This window comes from Falco punctatus, assembly GCF_963210335.1.
Source record: "Falco punctatus genome assembly, chromosome: 3".
NCBI lineage: Eukaryota > Metazoa > Chordata > Aves > Falconiformes > Falconidae > Falco > Falco punctatus.
The window spans coordinates 47,347,083-47,364,038 of record NC_137582.1 but is presented as its reverse complement, the minus strand read 5'-3'; the positions used below and the strand labels follow the sequence as shown (position 1 = coordinate 47,364,038).

The following is a 16,956-nucleotide window of genomic DNA, read 5'->3' as shown; positions in this document are numbered from 1 at the left end:
TGGAAGGGAGGGATGGTTAACACAAACTTTTCCTCACTGCTCGCTGCTCCTCTCTCCTCTCCCCCCTCCTTCTCCTCCTCCCCCTTCATAATTTAAATAACCCTGATATTTCTCTGCTAAACCCCGGCGCCTGCCCCCCAAACCCGCAGCAGACTCACCGCGGGAGCCTCAGCATCCCCTCTGCGCCCCGTTTCCACCCTTTACAGTGTTCTCCGATTTTTCTGTAATTTTTTCCCCATATTTCGGGCTGGACGCGGCGGGCCTGGAAATTGTTTGCTTTCCCGTCTTTCCAGCAGCCATTGTAGTGTATGCGCTGCGGTGCAGCCCAGCCTGCCGCACACGCCGCGCCCACACCGCCCGCCGCCCACACGCACCGCGGGTTGGACGCCTCCCCCAGTCAGTCAGGGCCGCGGCCGCGCCCCGCCGCCGGCGCCTGCGGCCCGCGCCGCCCGCCCCGTTGGTGGAAAGAGGCGCCGCTCAAGGCCGAGGCGGACCCGCCGCCGCCGCCATTGGCGGCCCGGCCTTGCCACTCAGCGCCGCCGGGGCGTGGGCGGCGGCGGCGCTGGGCCGGGGGGAGCCGCGAGGCCGGGAGCGGGGTAGGCTGCGCCCGTATTTAAGCGGGCTGCCCGAGCCGCTGACGTCTTTCGAATTGGAGACGGGCTGCCCCCTCCCGCCCGGGCTCCCGCGGACACGGCCGGGGACGGAGGTGAGTGCCGCCGGCGGCCCGCGCTGCCCGCTCGCCTGCCGTGCCTGCGCCCGGGCGCCGCGTCTCCTTCCCCGCCGCGGGGGAGAGGGCTCGCCTGCCCTTCGCCGCCCGTCCGCGGGCGGCGGGAGCCCTGCCTGGGCCCGGCGGCGGGGCCCGGCCACCGCGCTCCGGCGGCAGGTGGTGCTCGGGGGAGGCTGCGCGCGCGCCGGCCGTTGGGCGCCGGTGGCCGTTGGGGCCGCGGGCCGTTACCCGCGCGAGGCGGCGAGGAGGCGGCGCGGCAGGAACGGGGCGCCGGGCTCCTCCGGCCGGGCCCCTGCCGCCGTGAGGAAAGGCAAGGCTGGGTGGCGGGCCGCACCCCGTGGCGGCCGGCCCGCCCGCCCCCCTCCTGCACCTGACGTGCCCCCCAGCCCCCCTCTGGGGGCTGAGGGGGGGGGGGGGGGCAGCTCGGCCGTGCCGGCCTTCCGGGCCCGCCGGCGGCCTCGCCTACCCGCCGCTCGAACAGCTTTAAAAGCGGTGGGGTTTCTACACGGCCTCCACGCCGGGGTTTAAGGTTTAATAAGCTGGTCTATGGGGCGGCGTAATTAGCAATTCTGTCTGTATGCATGCATGCATTTAAAAAAAAAAAAAAAAACACTTTTCAATGGGAGGGAGCCTGCAGAAAAATACCCTGATGGTTTATGAACGGAAAAAGCCCTAGGGTTGAAGAGCACTAGTAACAAAGGTATTTCTCTGTGGTACAGTTTACAATTGTTAATGCGTTAAAGCATAATTAAGAGCTGTGGAATAGACAAGCCTTTGGTTGTGGTTGGGCTCTGACCTGTCACCCGAAAGCAGGAAGGGACGGCTGTGCATGTGTAGAAAGTGCAGGGCAAAGCTCGCTTTCTGCCCAACTGCTCGCTCCATCACAACACCACAGTGCTTTGGTGAGACCTGCCTGCCCTTCTAGCTAGTAGTGCTGCAAATCCTGAAGAAAGGAAGCCTTTAGGAGATGGGGGGAGAGAGGAACGTGAGCAGGAGCTATCAGACCTTTTTGGTAGTACTAAGCATGTTCAAGCCTTTGCCTACTCTGAGCTAAGCAGTTTCATGAGAACCTGAACTGCCTGTTCATTAGGTAAGTATTTAATGTATTGTGTGCATTGTTCCTTAAACCAGGCATGGTTGCAGACTGCTGGTGGTGTAACCAGACTGAAAACTTTAATTGCAGATTGTATAATGAACGCTGACGAAGCTTCCTGTGACTTGCGAATGCTCTTTCAGGGAGTAAGGCTGAAGTCAATCCAACACTGTACACCTTGAGGCATGTCTGCTTAGGTGGTACTTAGACCTCTGAGGTCAGTGAAGCAGAGAGTTATAACACAATGCAAACAAACCTCTGAAAAACATGTCTGTGGTACTAACTTTGATGAGGCATTGTGATATGCTGCTTTTGTTTTCTTTTCCTCCCCGTCCTTCCTTGAAGTCTGGGATGATGCTATTGTTATACATGCTTGTGTTTCCATTTGAGTTGGAAGTGTCTGATCAAAAATTCTCTTGCACCCACAAAAAAGCAAACATTTGCCTAGCTTGTAAAGTGAACTTGAACACTGGATAGTTCTCAAAGGAAAGTGGAGGAGTTTCCTGATGCTGCTCTTTAAAAGGCCTGTTTGCCAAAAATGACCATGCAGAATGCAAAAAATACTCCAAGCATCAGGAGAGTGTATACTTGTGGAAGATGTAAAATCTAAGGTTTATTTGCCTGGAATATCTTAATCTTACCCAAAAAAAGAACCTTCATTTGAAACATTGTTTTCTGTCTGAGAGCTACTAAACAGCAGTATTTGATTTTATTTTTTTTTTTCCTGGTACCAAACAAAACTGGGTTTTTACTGCGGACTTCTGTGTTCGCCATCTCTAATGTGAACAGAAACAGGTTGAAATTTAGAATAAGCAATGTTTTTTAAGAAAAAAATCCCAACAGTATCAATCAAGGATGTTCTTTCACAATTTCCTTCAGTAGCTGTACTTTAACTTGCTGCAAAGAGCTCTCTCCTTTGCTCCTGTGTTTCTGCTTGCATTGGCTCAAACAGTCATCTGGTCAACATTAATTTATTTTTGGTTATATTCAGTATTTGTTTGGAACAAATACCTGCATGGCCATATGTGTGCCAGAGGCAATATATGGGAAGTTGTAAAGGGAACAAGCGCCTGCTGTTCATCTTGATGTCATCGTCTTGGATCAGTGTAGGTTCTCGGCACTGAACTCTGTCAAGCTTACAGTTCCTAGAGTCAGTGTCAAACTACTAAACTGATGAAAAATGTTATTCAAGCTGTCATTGACAGAATGTAAGTGGGTCTGGTCCCTCCTTGTGGTGGAACAGTTTTTCAGTTAAATGTGATACAGCCACAGATGGCTGGGCACTTGTTACACCTGGGAAAGCTCAGTGAAGATACAGATGTGATCCAGCTAAGGACTAGGCACAAATCTGGAAAAGTTTACTTGTACATTGCTCCCACACACTATTAATTGAAGTGTCTACAGTGTGTTGGCCTGTGAACAGCTTCTACAGAGCTGTTTCTCCTACATGACACGGTCATTTCCTCGACTATGTGACAGGCTGGTACAAGAGTCACTGCAGTGGCTCTGTTCGCTGCAGGAATTTATTCAGGGAGTAAGCAGGCTTGGTGACAGGCTAAACTTGCCTGAGCTGTCTTGCTGTTAGTGCTTCTGAGGTAACATTTTTGCAAAAGGTATTTAGTGGTTGTGATTGTCTTTGGCTGTTCTTTTTAAGACAGCCAAGCTGTTACTGGAAGGCCTTTATTACATGCTGAAGTTCAAACTTAATCCTGAGCTACTGTTAAAAGTAGATACTTAACCTGCTTCTTTTCTGTTTCTAGCCAAGATACAAGTGTCTGTCTGCAATGCCCAGGCATGCACAACAGTTTAGAGACCATGATACAAATCCATGTATAGCGGTAAGATGATCAAATTGTGATTTCTATTTGTATGTTTCAATGTTAAATAATGCAATTTCTGTAGGTTTTTTTATGGATAGCATTCTGGTATTGGCATTTTGCATGATCTTAGAGTCTGAAGATGGGAAAAGGTAAAAATCATCCATTATAGTAAGTGTGAAATATCAATAAGTAATTACTCATAAATGAGAGTAATACAACTGATAGCGATCTCTTCAGTTTTCTGTCCCTAAAAGCAGTGCCTGAAATCCTGGTTAGACAAGCTTGGTTGATGTTTAAAAGTCTTTTGTGGGTCAGACCAAGCATCTTTGCAAACAACTACTCTGTGGACTCTATCCTTACAATTCAAAGCGTACTAATGTCTGTTATCTCTAAATGAAGTCATTGCTTGCAATTACTGATTATCCTTTGTGATAGGTGTTCCTCTGGTCTCTTTGATAGAATTCTTTCATCTGAGAAGCTGCCTCCTATTTAATAGATATTGTTGGACTTGTTAGAATTTTTAGACACAGAGTACACTAATTTCCCTCAGCTCTGAAGTATTTTCCCTATTAAAGGAAACAGATGCCTCTAGAAAGTGCATGGACGACAACAACTATAAAAAGGATATGTGTACTGATTATTTTCTGAAGTACAAAAGCTGCAGAAAATTCTGGGTAAGCACAGTAGATTTTTTAAATTTTCTAAGCACATCATTTCTGACACACTGCTTTCTGAACTTTCACAACTTAACTTGTGCTGACTGCTACGGTTTTTAGTGACTTACAGGCCTAGAGTAATCTTGGCATGTGTAGCTGGGAGACTCAAACTGATGCATGTCAAAGTACTTCACTTGTTTCTCTGAAGTTTACCCTCTTAGATCGTGAGTCTGTGTTCTTGCAGTTCCTGCTATGTTCCCCCCTCTGAATTTCAGTCAGGTATTTCTAGTAATAAGTTTTGGGTTTAAATGGATATAATGAAAAAAATTCTGAAGTAAGATAAGGTCATCTGTTTTTCCATTGGTTTGGATCATGTTTACTTTAACCTAAGATAAAGCTTAGGAAAAGCTCTTTCTTATTTGGTGGTGTCCTTATTTCCTTTTCTCTTCTGGTAGGGAAGTATTGTGAGGATCTAGATGCAGTTAAACTGTTATCTGCTATTTTCTTATGTCATAGTAGTAAAGAATCTTTTCGCTTAGCCATTAAATACTTGTGCAAACTATCAAAAAACTATTTGCCTGTTTACATGCATGTTAGTCTGACATAGTATAATGTGCATACTGTAATTTCACTGTCTTTTGAAGCAGCAAGGTAAACTATCAGATATCTTTAATTAAATACTAGTATATTTTGGTTACCGACTAATCAGAAGGAATATCTGGCTCTTGATATGTAAAGAGTACTTCTGTTGAAGAATCTTATTTATTTGGAGCTCAGAGGCAGAGAATTCTGAGAAATCTGTGTTCTCATGGTCACTTTCTTCTATTTTCAGCATAACATCATGATACAAAGGAGAAGAAATGGTGTAAAACCAGAGATGCCCTCAGCAGAAGAGAGAAAGAAAATACTGGAATCAATGGGGAAGCCCTACTGACTAGAAACTTGCATGGACTGACTTTTCACTGTACATGTGAAGACTTACCAGCAGCAGGTTGCCCTCTTATGAAATGGACTTTACAGTTGCCAAATCTTGGATTAAAATAAGCTCTTAAATTTTGAAATGTGTGAGCTCTCTAGGATTCAACCTCTTGGTTTTATTCATATTGCCTGTCTGTGGAAGACATGAGTATTAACACAACTTTTGTCTAGATACGTTGGATGTAGAAACTAACTTGCTGTGAAATGCTGAACAGAAAGTAAATGGCACTCACAGAAAGACTGTTTGAAAAGAGGGGGCTGATGAGTATTGCAGCATAGTTCTAAGGATGGAACAGGTTGAGAGACTGGTATGTGCACAACATGTTTCTTGTATCCAGCTATGCTGCCTAATAGTACGGATTTACCATGTGTGATTTTATCACTATTTTTATGAGTTGTAGTCTGTGTCCCCAGTTTTAATAAGGCTGTTCATGAACTAAAAATCTGAAATCCAACAAGCCTGTCACTAGGCCTGCTGCTGCACTTACTGCTGACAACAGAAGCTTGTAATAAATCAGATCTGCAGGCCTTGCTTGTTACAAGGTTAGAGAGGTTGATGCAGATAGAACTGAACTACTCAGGTCTGAACTGAATAGTACCTTCTGTGGATAGTAAATAGATACTTTGCTGGCAGGGAGGTAGGGGGGACTTGTAGACATGTAAACATATACTCTGAGTGACATGGCAGGTTTAACTATAGTACATGTATCTAAGACTCTGGACAGCTGAAGCCCTGGGTTTGGAAATGCTTACTCATACAAGACTACGAAACTGAGTTTGAACAGGTACTCTGATCTTAAGTAAGATTGATTCTTTAACTAAACCAAAGAACTAACAAGTGTAAATGTGTTGCTGTCTAGTGGAAACACTGTTTTCTTACCTCTAGTACCTTCTGTTATCCTGGCTTAAAAGCTTGCACCCTGTGGTAAAACAGAAAAAACACTGTCATGAGCTCAAATTCCATATGAAATCCTTTAGGACTTGCTGTGATCAAGTTGGCAGAACTCTGGCTGACCTCGTGGAGGATGGTGTAAAAGTGTTGTCTCTCTATTTAGACTGTTTTGGAAAGACTTCATGGCTTCCTGTTTCTCCCTCTGTCTGGCTTGTCTTATTTCTTTCCACTGGAGGCCCATTTCCATGCTTAGTGCGATTTTTACACTTACCTTATATATAAATGGAAACACAATTTCCCTCTTGTTATTCGACCTGACCTGGTAACTAATAGAGGTATGCTTTTGCTTCTCTTCTTTCTGGCTGTTCTCCTTATACATCTGAATTTCAAAATGGATTTGATCATACCTGTTCTGTTATTGGAATGAGTGTGTAACACTATACCTTTTGAGATGCAGCAATCTGAGCATGGCTGTGCAGCCTCCAAGCCATGTCACAAGTTCTCTAGTTTGTTGCTGGTAAGGGAAATGGACTCTCTTCAACCAGGATCATCAGGTTTTTTATTTTAAATTACTTTCTCTGCATGTAAAATTGAAACTTTGCTGTCATCTTTTTTTTGTGTGTGTGTAACAGAAGAAACTTTCATTATAGATTCAAAGGCACTTTCTTATGCATTGCCTCCTTGCCACCTTCTTCCAATACTTCCTACATACCAGTCTGTCTTCCGCCCCCGGCACCAATTCTTTGTTATTGGTTTTGAGCACCTTGGTCTGTTCTCATTCTGACATGTTTTCTTCTAGTACCTTTGTTCTGTCTCTGATCTGTCTAATGATGTAATCCTGCAGTGACTTCCTATTACAGCTCCTTTTTGAAGGTCTTACGTTCTCTGTTCTCCCTGTCTTAGAGCAGAGCTCCTTGCTTTCATTAGTCAAACTTGGCCGTAATACTTCCTCACTGGCCATGCTTCTATTTGATCTTCTTATTGATCTGCAGCTTTTGGGGAGCTGTTGTCCTCTTTTTCCTTATGGCTATGTCTCTCTGGACTCTTCTGGTTTTGCTGCCTTGCTTGTCTAAGGGCACCTTCTCTCCTACTTGGCACAGGTTTGTCATTTGGCACCTCTGCTCTATCTTTCAGCATGTTCTTTGCTCCTATGGCTTTAGCTGCTATTCTAGTGCTTGCTGTTTTCCTGTTGCTCTGCTCTTCTGGGCTTACATTAAAATCAACTGTATGTTTTAGTTCTATGCAAGAAAAACAGCATCTACTATTGATGTGATTATGCTGAGTTTTCCTTGCATAAGCTCAGGTTCCTTAGTCATCTTGTTTATCCTAGGTTTTCCTTTCAACTTTTCTTTGAATGTAGAAATGCCCTTTCTCTTAGGCTAATTGTTGTATTTACAGTTTTTTTCTTGCCAGTATTTACTTGGAAAGTTTCCACTGTGTTTGTTTTCTTCTAGGGGATGACTGACTTGTCTTTGGACTTTAATAGGAACCCTGTGCTACTTTGCCAAGTGTTTGTAAAGAACCTAGTACTGGACTGCAGAAAGAAAAGGAGATGCATTCCCTGCTTTCATGTATCAATGCAAGAATGTGGGATCACAGGACAGGCTAAGGCACATGTAATGCAAGAACAGTATTCTAATATTAGATTTCCTGATCATCACTGAACATACATGGTAAGCTCCCTGTGGGTGTTAGAACAAAATAGAGTTTAGTGAAGAACTGAGGGCAATTTAAGCAGTGACTTTGTAGATTTAATTCAGGTAGTTAGTCATCTATTGTAGGGAATGCAGTTTATTCTTTTATTTCCATTGCATATGCCTTACAGTTGCTGTTAAGTAACAGTTTTATGAAAAATTTTGAAAAGCAAAAAGTTTTCTTCCTCATGTCATAATGCGTCTCAAGTAATCCATTAGTTAAGCCTGAGTTTTCATCATTTTTTTTTTTTCCTGTCACTGGAGGTTGCTGTTCTTGCTTAAACTGCTAAAGCTCAAGAGTGGTAAGTTACGATAGCTAAAACACAGGCTCTTATGTATGAAATGGTTGAGTTTTTTCCATTAATTTTTGTAGTGTGATTAACTGTCTTTGGTTGTGAGCCAAAGATAATGGTCTTTTCCCTCATAAGCTCTCAAGTATATTCCATACTTCACTGAAACACTGAGGTAAGCTATAGCCTGCCAGGTCTTACTGGGCTGAATTCTTAGTTTTGCTGAAGCACGCTCTTTTGTAGTAACCTAGAAAACATAACACAGTTGACCAATATTGTTAATACAGAAGCAGGGAAAGGACTGAGATGAGTTTTGTTGTGTTTAATAGTTGTAATTCTTAATTTTGCTTGTGGTACAAGGACCAAATCTGGATAGTGGCATTAATGTTTGATTATTTTTATTGGTTGACAGCTGGATGGTGCTGTTGCATAACAGACTGTATGAAGAGACTCACTCCACCCACCACTGGCTCTTCCAAGCTTTTTTAGCCTCTTCCCACAGAGATGGCAAAATTCACACAGGAGAAAGGGAAGATTGGTACTGCCTCTACACTACAAAGAGAGGAGCAGGACAAGAGTCTAAGTTGCTACTGTTTTCACAGGTTTCTGTGCAGCTTGAGAAGTTTTGGACTATGGTCCTTGAAAAAGAGTGTTTTTTCACAGTGTTCATTTGATCACAGTTGAGCACTGAGCAGCAGCTATAGGCTCTCTGCCAGGCCCAGGTGAACATCCAGACTCCCATCTGTACATTTTTTTTACCATCTCGTCTTTCCCATTACCTTGCAGTGCAAGGCCTTTATGTTTGGCTCCAGAAGCTTTCTGCTGCCAGAGCTGGGTTGAGTCCGTGCTCTTGAAGGTGTTGAAGTTTGTCATCTAGCTCAAGTCCTGAAGACTTTTTTTTTTTTGGATTTAATAGCTGAAGCTTTGAAAGGCAGGGAGCTGCATGAGCTGCAACTCTTGAGTGTTTTCCATGGTCTTCCCCTAATAAAACTTTGCACTTGTGTGATCAAGGGTATGCATATAAGGAAGGTTTTCCTAAAACTTGTGTGGAATAGATAGGATGAATGTAGAGTATACAATGTTATTATGCTCTAATGCCTTTGGAGGCAGCCCTTAACTCAAACTCAGGCTAAAAGTATCTGCATCTTTAAAGTCAGCCAAAATAGCTATGAAAATAGCAGTTGTAATCTGAAAAGTCTGGAAAAATAGCACACTACTGCAGACTTTTATTCTCTTTCAAGAATTGGAGGCAACTGGAGGAAAAAATTCTGTAAGTATTAAAGTAGTGAAACAAGCATAGTGCGATTCTTCGTTGTTGCAGCCTATTTGATAGAAAAAAAACTGAGAGGGAAGTACTGCATTTATACTGACTGAACACAGCATATCATGAAAGTAAAACTTCAGTATGTTTTGTATATGTGACACCATGTATGTAGTAACTGAGGCTCAGCAGATTTTTGGTAACTTCGCTCCATCCTTTAGGATCCTTTCTATCTGGATGGCTGCTATCTCAAAATCCTTTTCAGAGGATTTTCAGTTTTAAGACCTTCAATGTAAAAATCTTAGATCACACATAATTACTTCCCTTTTGACAACTAAGCTGCTAGACTGAATGCAGCAACTTTAAATTCTTTGCAACTTGCTTGTCTCTCTTCAGCATGCCTTTCAATAAACTCTGCTGTTTCCTCACACTGATGCTATATTCTACCCTGTGGACACTGTTCTCTTACTGTGTTATTTTTTGATTATCTTTTTTCCTTCAGGTACAATACTGTTTCATCTCCTGACTTCTATGTTACCTTTTTGCTTTTATCAATTACCCTGCTTCCCACCCTGTCTTGTAACTTTGCTCACCATGCCTGAGATTCAAAGTTAATCTTTAAGGTTTTATTCTACAGCTTTATCCTCCCCTGTTGCCTGATCAGCTCTTTTACAAGCTAATTTACATTAGCTCTGGCTGAAATACCTTCTCTCTCATGAAAAAAATCAGTTGTATAATGCATAGATAAGTGCCTTAGTTTTAAGAACACTATCTTTCAACTCAGAAATGCAATTCTTTAGTTAATGCCCTGTGATAAAAAAGAAAGGCTACTGTAGCAGCAAACTCGCAAGACTACATGTGTATCTGTATAAAATGTTAATGAGGTAGCTGGTGAAAGCATCTCCCCTCCTTTTTTTTTTAATTCTGTTAACCCTTTCTCAAAAAAAGCTTTCCAGGCTCATTTGTTGTATGGTGGCATGTTACATGTAATTCAGGCTGTCTGCTCCTTGAGCAGCAACCTGCCATTTCTGATTGGTGTGTAGAATTCTGTACACAGCTATGGCACTAGAGAAACATTAAAAATAATACTGAAGTTGGTTAGGCTGAGAGCCATGATAGATTTTCCTGTCTTTCTGATACTGAAGTAATGTGGCAGATGGCCTAATTATTATTAGCAGTTCCTTCCCTAGCAAATCTCCTCTGAGGAGAGACGAGGGGTATTTAATATGAAATGCTTTTTCCTGATCCTGTCTGTGGGAGTAATTCCTTATTTTATTATATAATACCTAACAATCAGGTAAGCTGGGTGGCATGGTTTTTCTGTCAAGGTGACAGAAGTTTCTTTTGGTGGTGGTTTGTTTTTTTTTTTTTTAAAGCTAATAAAACCTTCATTGTCAGTGAAGCTAGGCATACATCTGTTTTTCTAAAACTTTTTTTTTAAATGAACTTTGAGTATTCTTTTCTAGATCTAGGCTTTTTCCAAAATCCCAAAGGATTATTGATATTCACAGCCTCCCTATGTCAGGGGCTTTGTGGTTGTTTGGGTTTTTTTTGCAATATTCAGCTTGAGCAGATTCTGTCTGGACCACCAACCCTAATTTATTTAAATCTATGTGGAGCTGTTTCACAACCTGCTATTGTTTGTTTCTTTTTTTAAAACTCAGATATTGATTGTTGGTGAATTATGTTTTGCATTGCACTATTCTTCCAATCATCACTCTCTTAAAAGTCCCACTACACTTGGGCTACCTCTTTACCTATTTTACTTTGATAAAAAGCAATCTGCTGTAAACACTTAGTGATATTTAAGTGACTTTGGCAGAATACAGACTTGAAATGAAAATTGCTCAATCCCTGCTATTTTCTTGAACATTGCTTTCATTTTCAAAGAGTTTCAAAAACATCTTGCTTCCTCTTTCAATTTCATGATACTTCTAGGTCACATTAGTGGATGCAAGCTATGAGCCACCTTTTGAAGCTGCTATGTAACAAACATTTTCTCTTAATGTCAAACTCTTACTTTACGTGGAAAACACTTTTACCCTTTTATGGCAAATGTTTCTACAAATACTGCCTTCTGTTTTAGCTTTTTTCTCTGTACTACATACTTCATTCTCTTCTAGCAGAGAGGTCCTTTTGTATCTAACATTCTCAGTGGAACAGAAATGCATGCATCTTTGCCTGTTCTTTATCTCTCACTTTTCAGTATTTTAAGTTTACACCTTTTCCAATATACTTTTTTCTTAAAGTTTTTTTAAAATTCAGCCTTTGAATTTGAAAAGGTACTGTTTAATTCCTGTACTTTAGCACCTTAACTATGCTGTGCTTGGTTTGGTTGGGTTGGTTTTTTTTTTAATACTTCATGTGATAGTCCCTGGCACAAAGGACAGGTTTTGTGCCAGGAAGCTATCAGTGTCATCCATTGCCCTGTAACATAAGAATGGTCACCCTTAGTCATTGCAAAACACCATTTCATGTGTGCTGTGAATCAGTAGATTTAAAATAAAAAGTAACAACAAAACAATTTTTACAAAAGCAAGCCTCTCCTTAAATTTACTGTTACTGGAAATAAAAAGATTTCTTTAACTGCTTTTTAGTAAAGGCACTTGAATATGAATGCTGGATGATATTAAAAGCTTCAAACTATACAGTTTGGCAACTGTGTAGGTTGGGGATCAGATTTTTGTTGTATATACATACAAGAAAATTGGTGTCTTAACATGGAAAACAATAAAAGATGATGTATAATGACAAACAAGATTATGCTTAAGTTGGAGAAGAGGTACTCACTGAATATGCTAAAGGCAATTCACAGCTTTTAAGACAAAGACTAATAGCAGAAATAGGGGAAATCGGCTCAAGTTCGCAAATAATCATAAGCCTGTTTAGATTCTTAACCTTTTTTTATGATAAAAGGTTACAGTTCTGTTAGAAAAGATTTTTTGCAATGTCTTAGCAGAAATGGCCTGCTAGTAATACTTTCTTATGTTGTCACGTGAATCTCAAAAACTTGTCTTGCCTTGAAACTTGTAACCCTGAGCAGTCCTTGACTCTGGAGTTTGATGCAACTGTTGAAGTGATCAGTCAATGTGATTGTATATTAAAAGTATGTGTGAGGTTTTGTGATGTATTTTCTCCTGATTTTTTTGTGAAGTAGTGAAATTGAATGAAGCTGCTACACTGGAATGTTAGCAATACAGTGCTTGCCTCAGTGCCTGAGTAACAAAAGGATGTAATGAAGATAAAGGCACAGATCCTAGTATAGGGTGTATGCTATGAATTTGCTGTATCCTGCAATACTGGTCTGTAGTACTTTGGCTCTAGGTTTCCTAATGGTGAATGGATTTGGACAGATGTTACTGATGGTCTGAGAAATGCTGTGTTTCAGTAGTCTACTTGACAGGTAAACAAAATCAGTTCCTTAAAGATGCTGATTTAAGATTCTGGGATGGTCCTATATAGGATGGAAGGACTACTTTGACTCTCATATTTAAAATGTAGATCCCTAAGGGCCTGTTCACCTGTTGGCTATCTCAGTGTTCCAAAATCTAGAGCCTGTGGATGCCAAACACTTTGATACTAGAAGTGCCTGGTCTTTCATGTTCTGCTTTGGTGCTAGCAGAGTGCTGATGGACTGAGTGTTCCCACCTTGGCCCTACTGGGGTTTATGCAATGAACATTTTACTCCCACCAGCCCCAGCAAGTGGTTGTGAAGTCTGCTAGCATGTGGGTGAGCAGAAGGAATTTATTCTTCTGCAGAATATTACTTGATAGTCATTAAGAAGAGCTTTCTAGCTGCTCTTCCCCAAGCCTGTAGTGTTGTGTGGGGTTGTTGTGACCCAAGTGGAGGACCTGATGCTTCTCCTTGTTGAGCCTCAGACAATTGGCTTCAGCTCATCGGTACAGCTTGTCCAGATGCCTTTACAGAGCCTTCCTGCTCTCATGTGGATCAACACTCCCCCCCAGATTGGTGTCACCTGCAAACTTCCTGAGGGTGCACTCAGTCCCCTTGTTCAGATTGTTGATAAAAGATGCTAAACAGAACTGGCCCCAGCACTGAGCCCTGGGGAACACCACGTGTGACCGGCTGCCAGCTGGATGTAACTCCATTCATCGCTGCTCCTTGGGCTGGGCTGTTCAGCCAGTTATTTACCCAGTACAGAGCATACCCATCCATGCCATGAGTAGCCAGTTTCTCCAGGAGAATGCTGTGGGACTTGGTGTCAAGGGCTTTACTAAAGCCTAGGTAGACAACAGCCACAGCCTTTTCCTCAGCCACTGAGTGGATCACCTTGTCACAGAAGATCAGGTTCATCAAGCAGGACCTGCCTTTCATAACCCCATGCTGGCTGGGCTCCATCATCTGGCTGTTCTGCACATGCTGTGTGATGGCACTCAGGATGATCTGCTCCATAACCTTCCCCAGCACCGACATCAGGCTGAGAGGCCTGAAGTTCTCCAGATCCTCCTTCCTACCCTTCTTGTTAACGGACATCACATTGGCTAACCTGCAGTCAGTTGGGACCTCCCTAGTTAGCCAGGGCTGCTGGTAAATGATGGGAAGTGGCTTGGTGACCACTTCTGCCAGCTCCCTCGGTACCCTTGGGTGGACCCCATTTGTCCCATAGGTGCATGTGTGTCTGAGTGGTGTAGCTGGTCACTGGCCTTTTCCTCTTGGATTGTGGGGGCTTTGTTCTGCTCCCCATCCCTGTGTTCCAGCTCAGGGGGCTGGGTATCTACAGAACAACTGAGCTTACTATTAAAGGCTGAGGCAAAGAAGGCATTAAGCACCTGAGCCTTTTCCTCATCCTTTGTCACTCTGTTTCCCCCTGCATATCCAATAACGGATGGAGATTCTCCTTAGCCATCCTTTTGTTGCTAATGCCTTCACAGAAATATTTTTTATTGTCTTTTATGGCAGTAGCCAGATTTAAGTCCTAGCTGGGCGTTGGCCCTGCTGATTTTTTTCCCAGCATAACCTCACAACACCCTTGCACTCCTCCTGAGCTGCCTGCCCCTTCCTCCAAAGGTCATAAACTTTCCTTTTTTTCCTGAGTTCCAGCCAAAGCTCTCTGTTTGGCCAGGCTGGTCTTCTTCCCTGCTGGCTCATCTTTTGGCACACGGGGATGGTCTGCTCCTGTGCCTGTAAGGTGTCCTTCTTGAAGAATGCCCAGCCTTCCTGGACTCCTCTGCCCTCCAGGACTGCTTCCCATGGGGCCCTGTCAGCCAGGCTCCTGACCAGGCCAAAGCCTGCCCTCCAGGAGCCCGAGGTGGCGGTGCTACTGACTCCCCTTTCTTACTTCTCTGGGAATCAAAAACTCTTATCATTTCATGATCGCTATGCCCAAGACAGCCTCCAGCCATTACATCCCCCATAAGTCCTCCTCCGCTCACAAACAACAGGTCCAGCATGGTGCCGTCCCCAGCTGGCTCCCGCACCAGCGGTGTCAGGAATTTATCTTCTGCATGCTCCGGGAACCTCCTGGACTGTTTGCCCTCTGCTGTACTCTATGAGGAGGTAGGCAGCTAAAAGTAGCTAAAACCTAGAAGGTGCCATGATTCCCTAGCATCTCCAGCTGGCCAGCTTTAGTAGTGTCTTTGACAGTATGCCAGTCTTTTATTCCTAGATGTGATCACATTGCAATTAAGTGCTGCAAGCACTTATGTAAGTATGTACTTTCATATATGTAGTTACATATACATACTAAGTATGAGGAGTAGAAAAGCACTGAAAAGACTCACTGGTAGGTTTTACCTACCCATGCATTTAAGGCAGTTTTCAGGTTTCTGCCCTTTAAATTTTAACGTTTAAATCCTGAGAATCAATTATGTTAATAAAAACTTTTAACAGCTCGGCTCTTTTAGGGTTGCTGTGGGACAAGAAGAGTTCACAAAATGCTTTGGTTTTCTACGGTGTAGAAAAATTGCCAGCCAGGAGTTGGCAGAGAGCATTAGTATCTCTCTCCGTCTCCTTCAGCTGGCAGCTGCAGGAGATTGGCCTGCCGGAAAAGCTGCTGTAAAGCTGGATGTTTGCAAGCAGTCAGCTGCTCCTTGTATCAGGGAAATCTCATTCTCTGTTTGATCCAAATGGATACAGATCTGCCTGATTTTGTACTAGTCTGGAAATGCAGGCTGGTCATTTTGGAATGTGCTAGTGAAGTAATTTATTGCTGATTATTGCTACCAATTGGCTTCTGTAAAGCAGCGAGAAGCTGATACTCTCTAAATTCAGAGCAATTTGCTAATTTAAAATGTTAATAGATTAATTTATGGGGGTTTTTTATCCTCTACAAAATCTAGATTTGCTATTCACTTGTAGAGACTGATTTTATATGCAAGTTTTTCCTGATGATTTTTTTCCAGTTCACCTTTCACATTGCTAGATTCTGCACCAACCCAAGAGAAATAACATTTTCTGTTCAGTAAGGGATTAAACTTTTGATGAGATGTTTCTGACACAGGAGGTTCACAGATGTTCTTGCACAAGTCTTTAAAAGGACATTTGACATGTGGCGTTGCAAGAACATATTCAGCAAATTTTAGGTAAGCAAATTGACTTAACTTAATAAACTGCTTTTCATCAAACTAGATGGAGCCAAATCTTGTGCTTTGCCAAGAAATTTATTTTTATTAGTGCAGTATAATTTGGTGCTTACTAAGCTGTCTGGGGCACACAGTGTGTTGGAGGTGAGGGAGCGGAGCCGGTGGCGTTGGGAGGTTTCCCAGCAAAAGAGGGTGGCTCCACCAGGAGCACAGCAGTGGTGCTTGCTGCAGAGGTGCTCCTCCTCCGGGTTTTTAAAGAAGGGATCGATAGTGTGCTACACAAACTGTCTCTGAAATGTGAAAAAATCTTAATTTGAAATGAAAGCCAAAGAAAGGTAAGCTATTTCATATGCCTGGTTCACTGCTTTCCATTTAATCAGCAATAAAAACCCAAGGGGGGCTGGAGGATAAAATTGTCACACCACTAGAAAGCATCCTAGAACTCTGCTTCCAGTCTCACACTAATTTCTGGGGTGTCTAACAAGGGGAACCATTCAGTGTGTTAAATTCACATGCATAAACCCTTTTGTGGGTAGTGAATGCTTTGGCATATGCAGAGTTCTTCTTTCAAAACCCATATTCAACACAGATTTCAACATTTCTGGATGGCAAGTCATCTCTCTGTATCCCCAAAGACTGAGAACCACAGAAGTTGGGCACTTTTTATAATTAGGCATGACTTCTCCAGAGAGAGATGATTGCACCATGAGAAAGGAATTTTTTTTTGCCAGAAATTGCCTCCCTATATCACTTTCTCTACTGAAAGATATGTGTGGGATTCAGGATATGGTGTTCTTCACAGTGGGTCTTAGATGAGACACCATTTGAGTAGTCTCACAGTGACTATTTATCAGTGCCAAGGATATCTAAAATCAGAAAGCTCTTTCCTTTAATTTCCTGAAAACTAAAAGACAGAAATTTATTTCCAGTTCTCAGTGAAGCTTTAAGGATGCTTGGGGCTTTGTCCATCATAACTGAGTTTACACTCCCTAATGATGTGTA

At 42.7% G+C, this 16,956-nt stretch overlaps 2 protein-coding genes across 16 annotated transcripts in view; one reads left to right on the top strand and one right to left on the bottom strand.

Moving 5' to 3' along the window:
- Positions 1-298, bottom strand: part of PLAG1 (PLAG1 zinc finger) — a 56,870-nt gene extending 56,572 nt beyond the window's left edge. For 2 of the 7 annotated variants that reach the window (XM_080379280.1, XM_080379275.1), the window contains exon 1: positions 159-298. The gene's annotated coding sequence lies outside the window, so the exon portion shown is untranslated. The remainder of the gene's footprint in view (positions 1-158) is intronic. The other 5 variants (XM_080379279.1, XM_080379281.1, XM_080379273.1 and 2 more) reach the window with 3 other exon arrangements.
- A 118-nt stretch (positions 299-416) lies between these two features.
- Positions 417-12,537, top strand: CHCHD7 (coiled-coil-helix-coiled-coil-helix domain containing 7). 9 transcript variants are annotated; one of them, XM_080379296.1, is made up of 7 exons: positions 567-706; positions 1,653-1,817; positions 1,911-2,037; positions 3,581-3,658; positions 4,216-4,314; positions 5,129-7,839; positions 8,563-12,537. In XM_080379296.1, exons 4-6 carry the CDS (start codon positions 3,605-3,607, stop codon positions 5,228-5,230), a joined length of 255 nt encoding a protein of 84 aa, XP_080235422.1. In that variant the 5' UTR covers positions 567-706; positions 1,653-1,817; positions 1,911-2,037; positions 3,581-3,604; the 3' UTR covers positions 5,231-7,839; positions 8,563-12,537. The 9 variants fall into 9 exon arrangements, with proteins under 9 accessions (XP_080235429.1, XP_080235422.1, XP_080235421.1 ...); XM_080379295.1 differs by lacking the exon at positions 1,653-1,817 and having other exon boundaries at positions 568-706; XM_080379297.1 differs by lacking the exon at positions 1,653-1,817 and having other exon boundaries at positions 569-706; positions 1,964-2,037.
- Positions 12,538-16,956: the final 4,419 nt, after the last annotated feature.